Here is a 20,518-nt window from a genome sequence, read left to right on the forward strand (position 1 = left end):
ATTTTTTCTATGTTTTTCATTGCAAAACTGCGTCATGACTTTTCCTACAACCCAATACATGTCCTTGGAAGTTTAAATCTATCATTATTTCTGTGGACACTCACTCATGTTGGCTTTTTTCTTCATATGTGTAGAATTTTTTTATTGTGAGCCAATTTTTTGTTGACCTTAATCTATGGCATACTGAAAGGACTTAGTTGGGATGATTTCCTCCAGAAAGGATTTTCATTTTCTTTTTCTGGGCATGGGTGTAGAGGGAGTAGTCAAGCATTACCGACCTGATACTTTAAAACTTTCAGTATGTGTTTTTGAATAATACTTCTCATAGAAAACTTATTTCTCCTCTTTTTTTCTTCTTTTCTTTTCACCATAGTAGAGATAGATTTCCTTATGACTTTCTTTGTTATCCAGTAGATTTTTTTTCCTAGTCTACTTTTTCACTAGGGTCTGGCCCCTTCAAGAATTCTAGCTTAAAGAGGTAGCTTCAGCTTTGTATAAGCCCATGGTATGATCTCCCACTTCCTTGTTGGATATTAATCCTCCAAGCTTTAGGATTCTGCATCCACACTGCCTGGTTTCAAATTATGGTTCTACCACTTATTGTGTGACCATGAATAAGATGCCTAACTTCTCTGTGCTTCAGTTTCTCGTCTATAAAACGGATATTAGTAATAGTTCTTCTCTCATAGGACTATTATGAAAAATAAATGAACTAATATAAGTAAAATGCTTGGAAAAGTGTCTGGCCCATAGGAAGTGCTCTGAAAGTGTTTACATCACCCTGGGTTTTGGTGTGTGCCTCCATTGTTAATTTAAGGCTCACTCATTCAGTTTTAGTTCATTGAACTGTTTTTCAAATGACTTGAGGAGTTCATTTTCTTTCAAGCTGATCAGCATTTAAAAATATATTTGTTATAATTTATCTAGAATCTAGTTGAATACACTAGTAGGGAGGTGTTTTTAAAACTACTTAGTCCCTGTATTGTGGAGACTGAACTGAACAAGGGAGCATCCCAAAGCAGGCTCAGGCCTTGCCAGGGGCCTGGAGTCCCTGGAACATGTTAAGCTTTCCGGGAATAGGAAGGATTAAACATAGAATAATAAAGGGCTGCTTTGTTCCAGGCTCTCTTTTGAGGCATGATCATGAGCCCCACTTTATGCTCTAGTAGAAGCCCTCTCCAAACTGCTCTGACAACACTCAATGGAAATAGCTACTTCCTTCTTCTCCCTATATGTAGGGCTGTATATAATTTATATATATATATAATATATATATATATATAATATATATAAAATACATATATAAATATATATATATAAATTTTATCTCATTCAACCTTATATCTTCAGCACCTAATAGTTCTCAATAAATGTCTGCTAAATGCATGAATGAACGAATGAAAGAAAAAGGCTATAGAGGAAACAATATGTATGAAAAATGGGCTCTTTCTATGATTGAAAAGTAAAGATGAAACCTCCCCCACAACTCTTCAACATGCTAAATTTTCATGAACTACCCAATTGCTAAGTATTGTTTAAAGTCATGGATGTAACTAACTGAACAAAAAGCAAAAGCATTAAAATTGGTTGCTTCTGGGGAATGAACCCAAGAGTAAGAAGTGGTGAGTCAGGGATCTATTATTTTTCTTTAAAAGCCCTCCGTACTATTTGATTTTTAACCATGTACTATTTATTTTTTTACGATGTGTATCTTGATAATTTTGAACCTGCTATAATTCAAAAGCAGCCTGTAATATGTTTGATCTCATAGGGTTTAATACAGTCCTTTTTCTTTTTTAATTTTGTGCCCAGAATCCTGATTACCAAAGAGTTGGTGACCCAAAGTTAAGTTGACATACAAACAGAACTTTGAACTTTAATAAGGCAGTTCCAAAGGACACAGACTGGGTTGAGCAGGCTTGAAGGTAGCCATAAAGGGACAAAGTAAATCAATTAACTCCATGGTTTTCATACAAGTCTCTTGATATCAAAACTTCTTTCTTTACTCGCTTCCTGCAGAGATGAAAATTGACATCCATAGTCATATTCTACCGAAAGAATGGCCAGATCTAAAAAAGGTAATGGTGATTAATTTGCTGAATCATTTCTGCAACTTCTGCAGGGTTTCTCAATGCCTCTGTCATAAACTGATTTCTTCTTTTGCGAATTAGATGTTAAGTCTCCCTGCTTTAGGAGTGATTTAAAATTATTTGGTAGCTCTGATTTCCTAGTTTTTAAAAATGACTTTTAAATTAATTTTGAAAGAACATTGATTAAAGAAGTAAGTGCTTTCTCAAAATCCCTTCTTCCCCTCAAATGAAGCATTCTTTAAAATTTCTAGACAATTTAAGTCAGGCAGTTTTACTTTCATTTACATCACATATTCAGTGGCTGGGAAGATATGTGCCAACTACGGAACTTAAAGTTACATTTTTAAGTAAGAGACTATTAAAAAATGGAATGTGATAGGTTTCCAGGATTTCTAAAACATCTCCTTTCCAAAATGTTTAAAAGTAAGTTTTAGAAGCACCAAGAGATAGCTTTGTGGAATTTTTCAGTCTATTTTGGGACACTGTCTGAAACCTTTCCTTTTTGATGTTCTTTAAGCTGTAAATCTCTGTTATGAACTAGAGAGAAAGAACATCAAAAAACCCTAGAGAAAATGACATGAAGCTTTTGCACAATGAGTGTCTCTACCGACTGTTCTCTGTGTTTCTCAAAAGATGGAAATTTCATCTTGTCATTAAGAAGTTTTGAATGAATACTAAAAGAGGAAGGTGGGAAACATGAAAGAAATTTAAAATTGGCTTGAGTTTTGTTCAGGCTAAGTATCAGGTTTGACGCAATCTTCAGCCTCCTCTAAAACTTTCACACCACTGATGTTTCATCTTTTTTTATCCCAAGTGAGGAAAAATGAATTAACCTAAATTCTAATTAAATAGTCATTCATTGTGCAAGCAGCTGAAACGACTTTCTTCTCCCAAAGAATATTAATCTTAAGTGTTTCTTTGTTCATTGATATTTTAGCTAAGATGGGTGGTAGACATTGTAGATTGAAAACTACAAGTGATGCTGAACCATCTTTGAAAGGCTTTCCTGTTACAACTAATGGGAAAAGCTAACTCTATCAAACTAACCCCTGCAAAAGGAGTCCAAGTGCCTACACGGGAACTTGCTGTTCTGAGTGCTGTTGTCTTCATCATATTTTAGTAAATGCCACTTCACAATGTTAGTGATGAAGACCCCAAGCAGCTTAAAAAGGTGCCTCCTGTATGATGCTACCTATTATCCTGTGCAGCAGCCCACCTCCTATTACTTGCCTCCCAGCCCTAAGCCTGCCTCCATTCTGAGCAGAGACATGGTCACCAAGAGCTGACAATTTCTAGGTGCCCCACCTCATGCAGGGCCCTAAAGATATTGTTAAAATTGCCTAGGAAGCTGAGGGATGCAGAACATGGGGAGGTTACAGCCATAAATGTGTGCCCTGGGGGCTTCCCAAGCACACAGCACATGTTCTGATAAAGCAGGCTGCTACTTGTCAGTCTCACGCTCCAAGAACATAACCGATACACTTAATGATGATGACAATGATGATGATGATGATGAAGATGATAGTAACAATAATCATAATACTTTCCTACTTCCAGGGAGAAATATACATACTGGGGGTGCCAAAAAAATGTATACAAGTGGACACTTTGGTCAACGTTACTCAAGCAGTAGTTTGCCGTAATTACAAGTGCCTGGATGCTGACAGCAACCAATTTGAGCACCTCTTATAATTGCAGAAGTCAAATGTGACTTGTATTCATCTTTTGTTATTGGTATATATTGAGTATTACAATTTTAATACAATTTTCCTTTCTTAAAATGTGTATACATTTTTAGGCACCTTCTGTATATACATATATATAATTTGATTCACATAAAATCTTGTGACTCGCAGATAGGATTTATATTGTTAACCCTGCTAGACTGATGAGGTACCTGAGACTCAGAGATGAACCTACCACCATACCCAACTGAGAGCACTGGCTCAGGAGAATATCACTGCTATATAAGGGTTGTCCCCACTTCCTTCTGCCCCCCAGTGCCTCCCTTGACACCAGCCTGTTCCCCAAGCCCACTGAAGGCTTTGGCATGGAGTCACTGGAACCTGGCTTCCAACCCGCAGGTCAAGCCACCCACCGCATCTGTCACATGGTAGAAGCTTTCGTCTGAGTACAGGCAAGCTAGATGAAACAGCTAGCAGAAAACAGTTCTGTGTTTTCAAACTGGGAGGAGTGAGATAAATAAAAGTACATTAAATGGTGCTGGAATCCTTCTCCCTCTCCCCCCATTTCTAGTCTATATGGTCAGAGTAAAGTGACATAGTTAATAGCAGATTTCCTTTGGTGTTCATATAGTTCAATAGTTACAGCAGATTTTCCTTTGTCTTGAAATTCTTTCTTAGGAGTTAAAATATTATTTCAAAACATCCACCTCTGAGCTCTTCTCAGCAATTTTTTTTGGGGGGCTTTCCAACAAAAGAATGAAAAAAACAAGCCAGTACTAGTTTTATGTTAGAAAATGAAGCCTGTTTGGAAGAAATCATACCTCTTTTCAAACCAGCTTTTTCTTACTAAATATTAATAAACACACTTCGGTAACCTTGACCTCCTTATGCAACAGAGAAACAGAAAAGCAGAATCAACACGCCTGGCTTGATGATTAACTAATGACGACAAAGGACTGGGATTTGAGAATGCTTTTCATTTTCACTTGCTCAGAATGATTTTAGTCAGAGTTACTGTTAAGGTCTCTGAGGGAAAAAATCTATCTGAGGTAGACAGGGAGCAGATTCAGGGGGCACCAGATTAAAGTGTTTCTATTGAGTCAGGACCCACACTCGCTGCTGTCACAAGTAGGAGGATGGTGGCCCAAGAAACCATGGTGACAGTTGTTTAGGTTGATCCACAATGAGGTACTCACAGCAACAGTGATGATAATAAGGTTTTGGCTTTTTCCTTCAGCAACACTTTACTGACTGCCTAGTATGTGCCCAGTAGTGGGGCTGGCAAAGATTCTTCTAATTTTCAAACGGGGTCAAAAAATTCTGGCCTTTACTAAAAAATGTATATATTTATATCCTTTTTCATTAGCAATAACTTAATTGCACTTGATCACTGTAAGGTTTTAGGAGACAAAATCCCAGACATATCCTGACTTTTAAACAACCTCTCTGAGGAAATGGATGTTTGGTTTTCTCACCCAGGAGGTTCACTATTCACCTCATGAAAGCGAGAGTTCCCCAAGGCATTAAAAACATCATTTAGTTCATCAACCTCTGATTCATACATACTCATTTCAGAAATATATCTCTTGTATATAGAACTAAATTCCCTTTCATTTTAATTTTTTTTTTGTCATGCCCATAAATGCCTCTGGAACACTGGTCCTTGTCAGTCAAACATTTTCAGACTGTAAATGCCTCCTGGCATATACTGTGACAAAAACAACTTCCAGGGTCACAGATTTCAGAACCCAGGCTTGGTTCAACATAGGATGAGAGCTTGGGCACTGTGTGGAGCCCAGGCTCGGAGCAGAGTTAAGTTGACTCAAATAGGTTAGTTCTTTGCAAGGGGCCCGAGGAAAGAACAACATGTTCACATTTTGTGCTTGCCAATAAAGGGGAGAGAGGGACATGGTGACAAAGGGCTCCTCCTCCATAGTGCTCCTTAGTGCATGACCCGGGGTATGCCTTATTTTACCACAGAGGGATGCAATGGGCTGTCACCACCATGCCACCCCTACCACCATCACTGTCTGCCACCACCACCATCACAATCACTGGTACCACCACTGCCACCAAACTCACTACCACAACCATCACTACTACCAGCTCACAACCGACACCACTGCCATTACCACCACCACCATCCCTATCAAAACTATAACCATCACGATCACCACTGTTGCCACCATCACCTCCGCCACTGCCATAGCCACTGTCACCATCATCATCGCTGTTAGCGTGGATGAGGTCCTTTCCATAAACCAGGTGTGGTGTCAATACCTTTCAGTCAATTCTCTCAGTTAATTCCCACAAAACCTTATGTCACAGCTCCTGCTGTTAGCCTCATTTTACATAAGGAAACTAACTTTGAGATGTTAAGTAACTCCAACAAAGTTAAGTATCTTGTAAGTGGTTTGTCATTTGTGACAAGAGCCCTCTGTTAGGCCTTCCTCTGCCTCTCTGCCTTTCCCCAGATGGAATACTTTCTGACCTGCTAACTTGTGGGTTGAAGTTCCATAGGAAATTAAGAAAAAGTAAGAAGGAGAGTGAGGAAGGAAGGGAGAAAGGAATAAATGAGAGAGAGGGAGGGAGGGAGGGAAAGAGGGAGGGAGGAAGGAAGGAAGGAAGGAAGGAAGGAAGGAAGGAAGGAAGGAAGAAAATAAAACCTTTTCTTCTATTGGGTTTCGGAAAAGTCATGATGCATTTTTGCAATGAAAAACAGAAAAAATACGTCATGACTTTTCCGAAAACCCAAAACATTAAAGTAAGATTTCAGTGGCAAACTTTTAGTTTGAGAGAGAGTTTAAATTTACTCTGAGGGTAGCTGATGGAGGCCGCTCTTCCAGCATACTTCTCTGGGCAGCTTTATCCAGGGTAAGAGAGGGAAAAGCATGAAGGGAGGAGAGTAGGGGGCCACAGGCAAAGGAGAAATTGGGTGCAGGGAGGAGGAGCTGGGGCTCCTGGTCTACAATTTCCCTTGCATGCCCGGCCTACAAAGCTAGGTCCTCTGTTGTCACTTGGGGGGACGCAAGTAGATTTCAAGAGCTAAGATGATTATTTGGAGCCATAACTAAAGAACAGATTTTATGCTCAGGTAGAATACAGCTGATACAAAATTGATCCAAATCTTCAAAAGTCTGTTGGGACAGACCCTGGTCACAGACACAGAGACACACAAACACCTCTGTGCCTCAGGCCAGACCACCCCTCTCAGTCTGGAGAAGAGAGTGGTGCTAGGAAGAGGGGTCTGCCCAGACCTGACTTCCTCAAGGCAACCTCCCCATCACGACCAAAGAACCAACCACTGTTAGCTGGTTTCCTCCAACTACAACACGCAAGCAATTGCTCTCATCTGCAGCTTCTTTAACTTGTCTCCCCACCATTGCTGACAAGAACTGTCAAGGAGCTCTTCACATCACTCACATCATTATCTCCAGCCACCACGCCGTCCCTTCATACATCACCTTTTGAAAGCCGCTGCTTTGGAGCGTGGAAATGCTGAACTCTGGACGTTCCTCTCCAGTCTGACCACAGGCTACCTTTTCAACCCGCCCCCCCAACCCGCCCCCAACACTTCCTAACCCAAGTTATAGGTCAGGCTGTCCTTCAGGCTTCCTGAGGATTTGTGCATCACTCGATCACAGAATGTCTCACATGCCATTACGGCTCTTCAGTTATTTGCTCACCCAGCCCCACCCTCTCAAAACTGTGCTTCACACAGACTAGAGCTGTCCTTCACTTTCATTTCCTCTGCGCTAGTAAGGCCTGTCATGGGTGGGACTCCATGAGGGTTTGATAAATGAATGAATGAACAGTGAATACATGAACAGAAATGAGATTTTAAAACCTATAGTTACATGAATCATATATACCTGTGTTCTTGGGCAGAGGCTTTCAAAATTTTGTATTCATAACCTTCAAGGAGAAATATAGTTTATATTGTGACTCAGTACAAATACAAACATCTATATATATATATATATATATATATATATATATAATGGAAACAGTAGTTTCATGAAATAAATAATTACTACATGAGAGGCATCCCATCCCATCTCTATCTTACTATCTTGGGTTTTCCAAGGAGCAGATCCTGAGACAAAGACTCAAGTGCAAATAGTTTCTTTTGGAGGTGATCTCAGAAAACACTAGTAGAGTGGGGAAGGGAGGCAGGGAAAACAAGGCAGCCAAAGAAAATGGAGAATGGGTGTGCCTCGTCTCAGTCCTCCCGCTGAACGTGTGTGTTTAGTGTATTTGTATACAAACCTCCTCAGGCATTGGTTGAGGACTGCTGAGGGAAGGGGCCACACTGATTTCCTGGGGCTTCTGACCTGCCAGGAGGGCCTGACCAAAGCTGGCTCCAGTCGCAAAACAGAAGCTTTCATCAGAGAAACGCAGGTGCTGCAGTTGGAGGGCGGGTGTGCACAGAAGTGTAAAGGGGAGAGAGATGGGCGGGACACCATCACCATCTGCTTCACATACTAGGTCATATTTTTAGAACATCTGGGTCACTATGCACTAAATGTCATGATCTCATGGATCACAACCCACAGTTTGAAGAGCAGTGTTCTAAGATGCTATTTCCTAACGAGTGGTCCTTAGGACCCAGGTCCTGATGGTCCGTGAAATGATTTAGGTGATACGTGAACAAATATTTTTTAACGTCAATCCTCATTTTAAAATTGCAAACGGAAGGAGGAGAAAAGGTAAAACTAGCACTTCTGTGATATAGAATTTTCTTCCTGAGTAAATACATTTAAGGAAAGAAAGTAACTTGATTTAAATATACATATTGAATAAGTGATACATGGCTATGAGTTAAAAATGGGAAGGTGATGCTTGAAAGGGTGGAGCTCAGGGTCCTTTGCTCTAGAAATGCCCCTTTATCTCAGGCCTCTCTGCTTTGCTCTTCCGGTCTAACTGTCCCTCTCCTCCTGCAGAGATTCGGCTACGGAGGCTGGGTACAACTCCAACACCACAGCAAGGTGAGTTTGTCCCAAAGCATGAATGTGCCTAGGACCCAGGGACACCCTGAGCCTGAGACCCTCCTGCAGGCCTCCAGGGAGCTCAACTCTTCTGCCTTCCTTTTGGCTTTGTAGCAGATAATGGAGAAGCACTGAGGTTTCTCAAAATTATTAGAAAAAATGAGGGTAGCTTAAAAGAGCAGCACTTAGGAAAATAACATTGGAATCTGAGAAGCCATTAAGAAATGTTTTTTTCTTTTTTTTACCCTAAGAACCAATTTTAGCATTTACTGCTCTGCCTCAAGGAAGCAACCTGGCCTTCTCCACAGGTCGTTACAGTATATTAAAGCTGACCCAACAAATGGAACGCTTGAGGTTTGAGCACAAGCTAGAGAAATTAAACACTGGAGACAAAGGGGAGAAGCAGCCACTGTTATTAAGAGTTGAGTATGGTAAGAGATAAAAGTGAAAGGAGGTCTGAGAGTGAGCTTGAAGTCTAGGGCTGCACAGAGGTCAGGCCCGTTCATTTTCAGAGATAGCACATGCCCTGTGGAGCTCGCAGGGAACATTCCCCAGCTTCCAGCCAGAGCACAGACATGACTAAGGCAGACGCTGGAGGATGTGTGGTCTGGGAAGATGCAGCTACCATGTGCAGAGGTAACGAATGCAGTGTGATAAGGTTAGAACCACTTTCACACCAGGTTCTGGAGGACATAGATTTGGGCACTAAGGATTGGAGGCAGCTTCCTGGAGGAAGTGATCCCTATCCTGAGTCTTGAAGCAGGAGTGAAGGCTTGCCCAAGGAACAAAGGAAGCCAAGGTTCCAGAAAGAGAAGACAGGAAGCAAAGGCATGGAAATATTAAACATACGTGAGCTGGGAATTCAAGCACTCAGCTATGGCTGGTACCAGTATTTCTCAAAGTCTGATCCCCAGACCAACAAGTTCAGCTTCACCTGAGAACTTGGGAGACATGCAAATTCTTGGACCTCACCCCAGATCTACCAAATCAGGAACTCTGAGGCTCCGGGCAGCAATCTGTGTTTGTACAAGCCTCCGGGTGATTCTGATGCTCACTCAACTTTGAAAACCACTGGCTATAGTCGTTCCCTCACTCACCGATTTTTATTGAGACCAATTTTGTGCCAGGCCCACAAGTATAGACACGGGACATATGCTGATGAACAAGATAGACATGCTCTCTGCCCTCATGGTGGTCAAATTCTAGTGGGAGACAAACAAATGTGATCACTTCAGAGAACAAAATGAAAAATGGTGCTGCAGTAGGGAGTGACTGGGGAAGATTCATTTGGGCAGGCTGCACAGGCCGCTAGTTAAGACTTGGATGGAAGGAAGGAAACACCTGGAACAGTGTCTCTGGCTGAGGGAACAGCAGTTGCAAAGGCTACCATGTGAGGAAGAGCTGTGTTCAAGGAACAGAAAGCAGGGCAATGTGGCTGAAATGGAGTGAAAGGGGGAGATGGAAAGCAGTAAGGCTAGTTAGGAAGGCAGGGGCCAGATCATGGAGAGACTTGTAGCACATGGTAAGGAATCCAGGTTTTATTTTCAACTCATTACATTCTTTGGAGGGGCTTAATGGCTTAAAAAGACCACTTCCGCTGGAGAGAATGGATAGAGGCAGACATGAGTTTGGGGAGCAAGTTGTGGGACGAAGTTGGAGAGTGAGCGGAAGCTTCATCAGATGGAGCCTTGGACGGTGGGTTTAAGCCTTTGTCCTTGATCCTGAAGGCAGTGAGGAATCATTAGAGTTTTCAACATCAGCATCTCTGGGGCAGCTAATTCTCATCTTCATCAAAGAGTGCCCACCAAGTGCCAATTTTAGGCACTGGGCTGTACCTCCCCCATGAAAACTGCTAGTTCCTAGCCAGGGAGCTAGTGACCTAAGCTGGAAGTCTCCACAAGGGAGAAAAATCTGAGTGGAGCTGATTACAAGGCTACTAGGGAGCCCCGAATGCAGGGATGGGCAGCATGTGATTTTTTTTTAACTCCACGTTTAAGGTTAGTTTTTAACCTTGATATTGGATTTGGAGGGTCTTCATTTCACTTTGTTTGCATGTTGAGAGATTGCATAAACGTAACAGTAAATCTCCCCTCCAAAGAAAACAACCCCAAAAAACAAGAAGAAAAATATTTCCAGTCATATCTGTTACCTGCATATTTCCAGCAAAAATTAGATATAATTATAGTCTGATAGAACAAAACAGTGACACTCTCCTTCTCTCTCTCTCAAATACAAAGCAAAACAAAACAGGAGCAAATCTGTATTTTTCATAATTACAGTGGTCAGGGATTATAGTCACTGGAAAACAACATGCAAATGTATACAAATATTCTAATTAGGCTAAGAGCAATGAAAAAATCCAGCATTTTGGGGGTGAAATTTCTTGTTTTATCCTCCTACATTCCTTTGGTGAACAAATATTTTCTGTCCCCATGTCTAATTTATCTCAGAGATTTCTGTTCTCTGAAAGGTCTTTCCGAAACATTTCTCTGGTCTGCCCTATGTGTTTCTCTCTTTAACCTTTGGTTTTCCAATGCTTTTGGAAGGAATCAAGGGGTGTTTGTTTGCCACAGTAAAAGCCTTGTTCAGAATTTAAAAATACCATTTGTCCTTTAGTTGAATATTTATAAAAGCATAGGTATCAGCCAGTTTGTGTGAACTCCTCTCAGGAGATGCATGGGGTAGGGGTAGAATTGCGTCCTGCTGTCAAGAATACTTGGGAGCATTTCAAAGAAGGGTAGACATAGGGCCTTTTTTAAATCCATGGGTTAGTAGCAGCTAGAAACATCCACTGAGTGTTTTTCAGGCCCTTCAGAATACACACACACACACACACACACACACACACACACACACAATTCTGTTTAATCTCCAATCATTGGGTTCCTGCTCTCAAAATGATTTCTCCCTCACTGGGGAGCCAAGAAGACACCCAAATGGATAAAGAACATACAGATAGTGATAATTTTGCACTGAGCAAAAGACATAATAAATAGTGAGAGGGTTCAGGGGAGGTGGAAAGCCCAAGGCAGGGGGCAGTTTTCATGAAAATGAAGAATCATACAATTGTAGGGCTAGTGATCATCTATTCCAATGTTTAAAAATATGAGTTGCAACCCAAAAGTGAGTTATAATAACAATTCAGTGGGTTAGGACAGCTTTAAAAATAAAATAGATTACAAAAGAAAATACCAGAATGCATTGTTCATGCTAAGAATAAATACTGATTCATGAAACTTTTTTCCCAGTTTGTATTTGTATAAACAGATATATATGGGTCTACTGAGTTACAATGGAAAACATATTTCTTCATGTGGGGTTACAGCTAAAGTTGATTGAAAGCCATTAATCTAGTCCAATGCTGTCAGTTCACGTTATTTCTAAGGTTAATTTTCATTACATAAGTAATATTTTAATAAATTCTCCTTTTAAAATGTAAGCTATTGGAGATAAAGCTATAGCTCCCTTGAATCAGTACTCCCCATCCTCAAAAGTAATTCCATTAACAGTTTGATGGGTATCTTTCCAGACCTTTCCCATGACTTTGTTTTTATATACATCATGCACCTAAGAAACACATAGCATTATTCAATATGTTTATGTACATTTTTTTTTTGCTAAAGCAATTAGATTCCAAACAGAAAAGAAATGGATTAGAATACTTTGAAAGAAGTCAATAAAGAGCCTATGTATAAAGGTGATGAGGTTGTAGAAGTAAGCAGAGCTTAGAGTTTGGGTTTTACCTTCAAGACAATGGGAATCCACTGAGAGTTTTCAGTGGGACAGTGGCAAGATCTGATTTCAGATTTTAAAAGTTTGCTGTGGAGGCTTTATAGAGACTGGATGGGAGGGAAGCCAGAGTGACAGCAGAACGAGGTTAGGCGGGCCATTGGAGCAGTCTTTCTGGTGAGAGAGGATTGGGTTTGGACCAGGGCTGGAGCAGGGCAGATGGAGAGAAGTGGACCAGCACAGGATCTATTCTGCAGGTTGAATTAATGGTATTGGGAAATGAATTGGATGGTGACACGTCAGGCAGAGGGGAGTGAAAAGCTGATGATGTCTCAGAGGGATGAGAAAGATGATGCAGGTATCAAAGACAGAAGCAGCCAAGCCAGGAGGACAAGCAGGTCTGGGAAAGAAATGGTTGTAGAAGGGCTCCCAGGAGCTGTCCTTCACAACCTTGGAATGTGAAAGCTGGAGTGATTAACGGGCTGCTTCCTGGAGACAGCGTCTGGGCCATTTCTGACAACTCTGCACCCCAATCCCAATCAGCACAATAGCTTGCATGGCCTAGAGGGAAAGCCTGAGGGGGACTGCAGATGAAAGGAGGAGAATGGAAATCTGATGTAAAATACTGAGCTTGAAAATACATTTTTAATGTTACACGCAGAACCAGACATTTGAAATACCAGCTATATTTGAACTTATTTGCAGATAGTGTTAGAACTAGAACTTACAAATCAGAAGCGTCACAGGTCACGTTCTCTGGGAATCAGACTCTGAGTCAGAGATTAGCATGGAAAAGGTTTATCAGGAAGTACTCGTAGAATGGACACCAGATGGAGGGAAGAGAAGGAATCAGGACAGAACAGAGGGCAAAGCTGGGCTGCGATGTAGTTTCAGTGGAGGCCTCAGCTGACCCTACAAAAATCTCTAAAGCTTCAGAGTTGTCCCAAGTTGGGGTGGGGTGAGGGGGCCAATGTAAGAAGGCCTTTACACCTCCATGTCAACCAATCATTGGAAGTGTGCTGCCCTGGAAATGAAGCAGGACCTTGAAGAAGGTGGCTCTGCTTGGCTAAAGCAATCTTCCTATCTCCCCATGGGGGCTGATAGCCAAGGGCTGTCTGCTGGCAAAACTCCCAGAAGCATGGAGAATAAGTCCTTTCTTCCTGAAGGGGGTTCTAAATGGCACATCATACCATCCTGTGAAGGACCTTAGACACAGTTACTTTAAGCCTTTATTTTATAGTTAGAATCTTGAGGCTCTGGAAGGGTAAGTAGTTTACACACAGGATCCAGGTCTCCTGACCCCTGAAGTATCAAAATTTCAAGTATACCATGTTGTCCTGGCTTTAAAAATATTAGCAGTGTATTTGAAATGGATTACCTTGGTGATGATGGTTGATTGAGGAATTCTTTAATTAAAAATAAACACTTGGTTTTCTTTTGAGTTTAGGAAAAAACCAGAATTTGTTTCTGGGTTGAATAAATTAGAGGAGTTTGCTCCAATTACTTGGTTATTAGGTTAGTTTAAGATGTTGAGTGATATTGAGGTCAACATTAAAAGCAGAACCTAAGAGAGAAAGTGACCCTCTCCCCAGTTCCTCCCCAGCAGTAAGTGCTGACCTCTGAAGCACACTTATAATCCTGCAGGGATACTGGGTTCCCAACGGTAAACTGAAAGGGATCAGGAATCGATTCTCTACAATGGCTACCAGGTCCCCAAATTCTGGTTAAAAGAACAATGAGAATTGGGAGTCTATTACAGGGGCATAGCTGCTTTGTGGTAATTTTCACTCAGAAAGCGTTCCACTGAGAGCTGCTGTCGTTCATTTGCCTTCCTATGGAACCAGCATTAAGGATGTGGAGAGAGAAGTTAAGTGAGTCTGATTCTCCTGCCAGGTAATGAGGGCAACCCCCCCACAAAAGATCAGACTCTCTGTGAAATTATAGTAATTGACCTGTGACTACTACGTTAATTACCAAATATCAGCCAGGTGGGATGACTTCATAACCTGGCTTCTTACACCAGTTCTATACAACTAAGTGTATTACCTTGGACAAGTTACTGCACCTATGGACTCATTGGTAAATACAAGTTGAACTAAATGATCCATTTCTGCTTTAACATGCTCTGCTTTGTCTGAAACAAAAATATACTCATACACCTCCAAGAGAAACCCAATTTCCTCCCTTGCCATGGATAATACAATAGTCTCCCCTTAACCACGATTTCAGTTACCTGCGGTTAACTGCAGTCTGAAAATATTAAATAGAAAATTCCAGAAATAAACAACTCGTAAGTATTAAATTGTGCACCATTCTGAGTAGCATGATGAACTCTCGAGCAATCCCACTCCGTCTTGCCCTGGACATGAATCACCCCTTTGTCCAGCGTATCCACACTGTATATGCTACCTGCCCATTAATCACTTAGCAGCCTTCTCAGTTATCAGATCGATTGTCTCAGTATCACAGTGCTTGTGTTCAAGTCACCCTTATTTTGCTTAATAATGGCCCCCAAAGTGCAAGAGTAGTGATGCCAGCAATTCGGATATGCCAAAGAGAAGCCACAAAGTGCTTCCTTTAAGTGAAAAGGTGAAAGCTCTAGATTTAATTAAGAAAAAAATCATATGCTGAGATTGCTAAAGTCTATGGTAAGAATGAATCTTCTATCCATGAAACTTTGAAAAGGAAAAAGAAATTTGTGCTAATTTTGCTGTCACATCTCAGATTGCAAAAGTTATGGTCACAGTGCATAAGCATTTAAGTGCATGATAAAAGTGCTTAGTTAAAATAGAAAAGGCATTAATTACATTTATGGGTGGAAGACATGAACAGAGAGAGACTACTTTCACATAACTTTTATTACAGTATATTGTTATAATTGTTCTATTTTATGTTACTATTGTTAATCTCTTACTTTGCCTAATTTATAAATTAAATTTTATCATAAATATGTATGTGTAGGAAAAAACATAGTATATATGAAGTCTGACAATTAAGTTTGCGAACTCATCCTAGAAAAAGTGCTACATACCTCATTGCTGAATGTCACTATGGTCACCTTTGAAGTACTCCCCTTGGGAAGCTTTGCACCAATGCCAGCACCTAGTCCACCCTTCAAAGCAATTTTGGAACTCTTTTTCTGGAATGGCCATCAGTGCTGTCGTATTACCCTTGATGTCCTGAATGTCATCAAAATGTCTTCCTTTATCTTTGGGTAAAGAAAGAAGTCATTGGGGGCCAGATCAGGGGAGCAGGGAGGGTGTTCCAATACACCTATTTGTTTACTGGCTAAAAACTCCCTCACAGACAGTGCCGTGTGAGCTGATGCATTGTCGTGCTGCAAGAGCCATGAAAGGTTGGCAAAAAGTTCAGATCATCTAACTTATTCACACAGCCTTTTCAGCACTTCCAAATAGTACACTTGGTTAACTGTTTGTCCAGTTGGTACAAATTCATAATGAATAATCCCTCTGATATCAAAAAAGGTAAGCAACATCGTTGCAACAAGTTCACAAACTTAATTGTCTGACCTTGTGTAGGGTTCAGTACTATCCTTAGTTTCAGGCATCCCCTGGGAGTCTTAGAATGCATCTCCCGTGTATAAGGGGGAGTTACTCTATATGGTAAACTCTGGCCATAATTGATTGAGCCTGTTCTCTGGCCTGGTGTTAAGTTCTTTACAAATATTCTATTATTGAATCTTCTGAATCACTCAGTGTTCTTAGTTACAAACAGAATCCACACCAAGCTATTAATTTAATTAGAAAAACAGCTCACAGACTTCCTGGGAGAGTCTGAGATCAAGCTCAGAGGCTGTGCTAACATGCACCATGCCCAGTCGTACCTGGGGGGCCACTCCTGGTCACAGACACGGAGCTCAAGCTCATGCTGATGCTGCTGAGATTGGAGACGAAAGTGCTGCCGTTTCTCCTCCAGCCAGTCTGACACCTCAGACAACAGCTTGGCCAAAAGATAGATTCTGCAAGGTCCCTGCTTCCTCACAGCACTCACTTCCAAATCGAGGTCCCATGTGGGGGCCTCTAGTACATATCAGTGCCCTCGCTGCAAGGAAGGTTGGGAAAGTGAATACTGGATTCTCCCTCAGGAAGGGGGAATCATAATGTGAAAATTTCTTCATGTATAGGAAGTGTTCCAAAGATGTTGGGTGGACACAAACATGACAAATACAATAGTCCACATTTTACAGATAGAAAAAAATGAGTCTTGGGCCGACCGAGTTGGGCTCAGTTGGTTAAGAGTTAGCTTAAGAGCACGAGCTCTGAGCAACATGGCTGCCAGTTTGAATCCCACATGGACTAGTGATGCTGCGCCTGCGCTGAGCTGCCCCTCAGCTGCCAACGGGTGGCAGGATGGCGCAGCTGGTGAGAGCACATGCTCCTAACAACAAGACTGTCTGTTCGATTGTGGGCTATGCCTGCCTGCAACTAAGACTAAACTCGGCACCTTGAGCTGAGATGCCGCCCAGATGGCTCAGTGGATAGAGCATGAGCTCTTAACAACAAGGCTGCTGGTTCGACTCCCACATGGGATGGTGGCTACGCCCACCTGCAACTAAGATTGTAACACAGCACCTTGAGCTTAGAGGTCACAAGCTGCCGACTTGCAGCCAGATGGCGACTGGCGCCCTCCACAACTAAGATTGAAGAACAACAACTTGCTGGTTCCCCCTCCCCAATTCCCCGCAACACTGTTCCCCTCCCTCAATTCTCCAACTTAAAAAAAAAATGAGTCTTAAACTCGAAAGGCCCACAAATTAGCCAGTTATACTGCTAGTAAATAATTTAATGAGCTTTAAACCGAGATCTATCAGTATGCAAAGATAATGCACTTTAGCACTCTGCTATTCTGGGTATTTTATGGTGATTAAGCTTTCCTATTAAGGAACAAAATGAAAAAAAAAAACCTAATTTGCCAAATGAATGTTTGTTTCCTTTTTCTCTTTCACCATAAACCTCTCTCCACTCCCTTCTTCACCAATGGAAAGGCACATTCTTATATTCTATTTGTGCAATCAGTATCATTCAGGATTTTTGGTTGCAAACAACAGAAACCAACAATGATTAGTTAAGCAGAAAAGAAATATGTTGCAAGCATTTTAAGCCCTCAAGAATTACAAAAGGCCACACTCATAGGGAACCACACTCCCAAAATGTGCAGGCATTTGAAGCCACAGCCAAGGCCACACCACAGGAACAGGCTGGTGAGGGAACTGCAGCCTCCCAGCTGGACACTGGACATTGTCACCAGTACCACTGACAACAGACACAGCATATGGCCAGTGCTGGAACCAATGGCAGAATCAATGCACTGCTCCCGTCTTTTTTCATCACTTGCTCTTGATTAAAAACCATTGACTGACCAAGCTTGGAACAAGGATAATAAGTATTGGGGCTTTGGGACTTTATTAGAGGGAGGCTGGGCCCTTCCTCCACCAAGAATCTCCAGGAGGTTGTTCAGATGCTGGCAGGATCAGCAAAGGATGAGAACTGAGGCAAATCGATCCTGATGTTCAGATGTCAGAGACTTGGTTCTGCCTGGGTGTAGGCACCTGTCACAGTTACACAAGTCACTCACTCACTGACCTTTTCCCCCAGTCCATGAGAAATGTAAACATGGATCTGAGGTTTTCCTCATCCCTGCCAGATGTGATTGGGTCACCACCCTTGAAGGTGAAAAGTGGTCAGCTTTCTCCATGCAGGAGATGGGAAAGGTCTAGTTCATGAATCGAAGGATGGAGAAGGAAGCTGTAGCAAGGCCTGCGTGCAACTCATGATCAAACCAAGAGGAAGAGGAGGGCAGAGGACTCCAGCAAGCAGAGCTCAGGGCCTTTGATGACCACATGCGCACGTGGCCATCATGTAGGGCTCAAGGGCAATCTTGAGGCCCTGAAGCACCACCATAGGTGGTGTGCCCTTAAAGCAGGGGAACATCGGAGCTAGCCTAGTCTCTAATTAGCCATACATCATTAATAACTAATACTCAGACACTTCACATGTGACAGGTACTCCACTAGGCGCTTTATATGGATTATCCCATTTCATGTTCACAAGATCTTTTACGGTAAATCATATATGCTGGGGGCGCCAAAAAAATGCAAACATTTTGAGAGATGTTATCTATGTATTACTTTTCGAAGTTGAATTACAGTAGCAATGCGTAGTATGACATTTGCTCAAAAGATGTCGTTAATCAAATGAAAGTGTCATTCATTATATTACAATTTTAATACAGTTTTTTCCTTTCTTAAAATATGTATACATTTTTTGGCACCATACACACACGCACACATATACACCATGGGTGTCAAAAAAATGTACACAAGTGGACACTGGTCAACGTTGCTCAAGCAGTTCACCATAATCAGAAGTGTCTGGGTGCTGATGGTAACCACTTTGAGCACCTCTTGCAATGGCAGAAGTCTAATGTGACTTGTATTCATCTTTTGTTATTGGTATATATTGAGTGTTACAATTTTAAGAGTTTTTTCCCTTCTTAAAATGTGTATACATTTTGGGGGATATATATTTTGGGGGTGGAATATATATATATATAAACATATATATATATCGAATTAATAATATGACTTAACTTAAATAGATATATATTGGGTTGTCAGAAAAGTCATGGTGTATTTTTTCTATGTTTTTCATTGCAAAAATGTATCATGACTTTCCTGACAATATATATATATATATATATATATATATATATATATATCCAAAAAAGTGTATATGTGTGTGTGTGTATATATATATACATATATCTGTATGTATATATATATATATTTTTTTAGGCTAAGTCATATTATTAATTCTGTTTTAAAGATGAGCAAACTTAGGCTCAGAGATGTTGTTTAACTTGCTCAAGGCCACACAGTAAGTGGTAGAATGGTGATTTGAACCTAAGCAGTCTGATTTCAGAGACCTGGACCAGAACTTTTCCCTTTTCTTTAGGGATCACAAATTAGAGACCCACTTTAGAGGCTACTGCCATGCTTTGTGCAGCCATTCAGTTTGGCCCCCTGCCCTGAGTATTAAAAGGGAGTGTACGCAGGTAGGTGTGATGGCTGGTGGAAGCCAGTGGCTCAGCACCAAACTGCAAAATGCCGCTGGACTGAGTCACTTCACTGCCTACCTCCTCCTGCAGGTGTGGGTATCAGAGGGCCCTGCTCTGTTAGAAAAATCAGTTATTCTCACTATCCATCTGTTCCTTCTCTATAAAACAAGAAGGTTGGACTAGATGGTCTATCTCAGAGGTCCTTTTCAATTCTAAAATGTTATAGATCTGGAGTTTTCCAGACACGGGGCCTTCTCTTGGGGCTTGTAGCCAGTGGCTCAGATCGGCAAGATGACCAGCCGTCCTCAGTCATGCAGCCCCAAAAGGCCATGACCATGACCTTGTTCTCTCTGTGTCCAGTCACTGGCACCCACAGAGCACACCTTTTAACTCCAGGCCAATATTAAGGCGTGAGGGTGAAAAGCTGAGTTCCAGGAAATGAACAGATTTCTACTTTTTTTAGGATTAATTAAAACCCCTAAAAATGTTAAGGAAAACCATGTTCCAAAGCATACAAGGAAGAATTAATCTAAGTAAGCTTGGGTTGCCTTTTGCCGATGTGTGTTTTCTGCCCTAGGGAGAAGCAAAGATGCTGAAAGATGGGAAGGTCTTCAGAGTAATCCAAGAGAACTGCTGGGATCCAGAAGTCCGTATTAGAGAAATGGACCAAGCAGGTACTAGATGAGAAATGCTGCCATTAAAGACATATCTTTCCTTAAAGACTGTTGATCACTTTACATGATTTATGTGATGGCAACTTCTGATCGCCTCTTCTCCACTGGGCCAGGCTGTTCCAGCTTAGCTGGGAGAGACATGGGACCTTCCACTACAATGCTGTTAGAATGTGGATTGAAAATTTTTTTTATTAGTTTCAGGTTTACAAAACAATGCAATAGTTATGCTTTTCACCCCTCACAAAGTGACAACCCCCTTCCCCAATCCACCCCCC

At 41.5% G+C, this 20,518-nt stretch overlaps 1 protein-coding gene across 1 annotated transcript in view; it reads left to right on the forward strand.

Annotated features, from left to right (window-relative positions):
* Nucleotides 1-1,898: 1,898 nt before the first annotated feature.
* ACMSD (aminocarboxymuconate semialdehyde decarboxylase) overlaps nucleotides 1,899-20,518 on the forward strand; it is a 61,718-nt gene continuing 43,098 nt past the window's right edge. Inside the window, exons 1-3 of the mRNA XM_019629446.1 lie at nucleotides 1,899-2,078; nucleotides 8,719-8,763; nucleotides 20,147-20,243. Of these exons, the coding sequence (XP_019484991.1) occupies nucleotides 2,022-2,078; nucleotides 8,719-8,763; nucleotides 20,147-20,243 (199 nt within the window). The 5' untranslated portion in view covers nucleotides 1,899-2,021. The remainder of the gene's footprint in view (nucleotides 2,079-8,718; nucleotides 8,764-20,146; nucleotides 20,244-20,518) is intronic.

The sequence above is a fragment of the Hipposideros armiger genome, unplaced genomic scaffold, assembly GCF_001890085.2.
Source record: "Hipposideros armiger isolate ML-2016 unplaced genomic scaffold, ASM189008v1 scaffold_856, whole genome shotgun sequence".
NCBI lineage: Eukaryota > Metazoa > Chordata > Mammalia > Chiroptera > Hipposideridae > Hipposideros > Hipposideros armiger.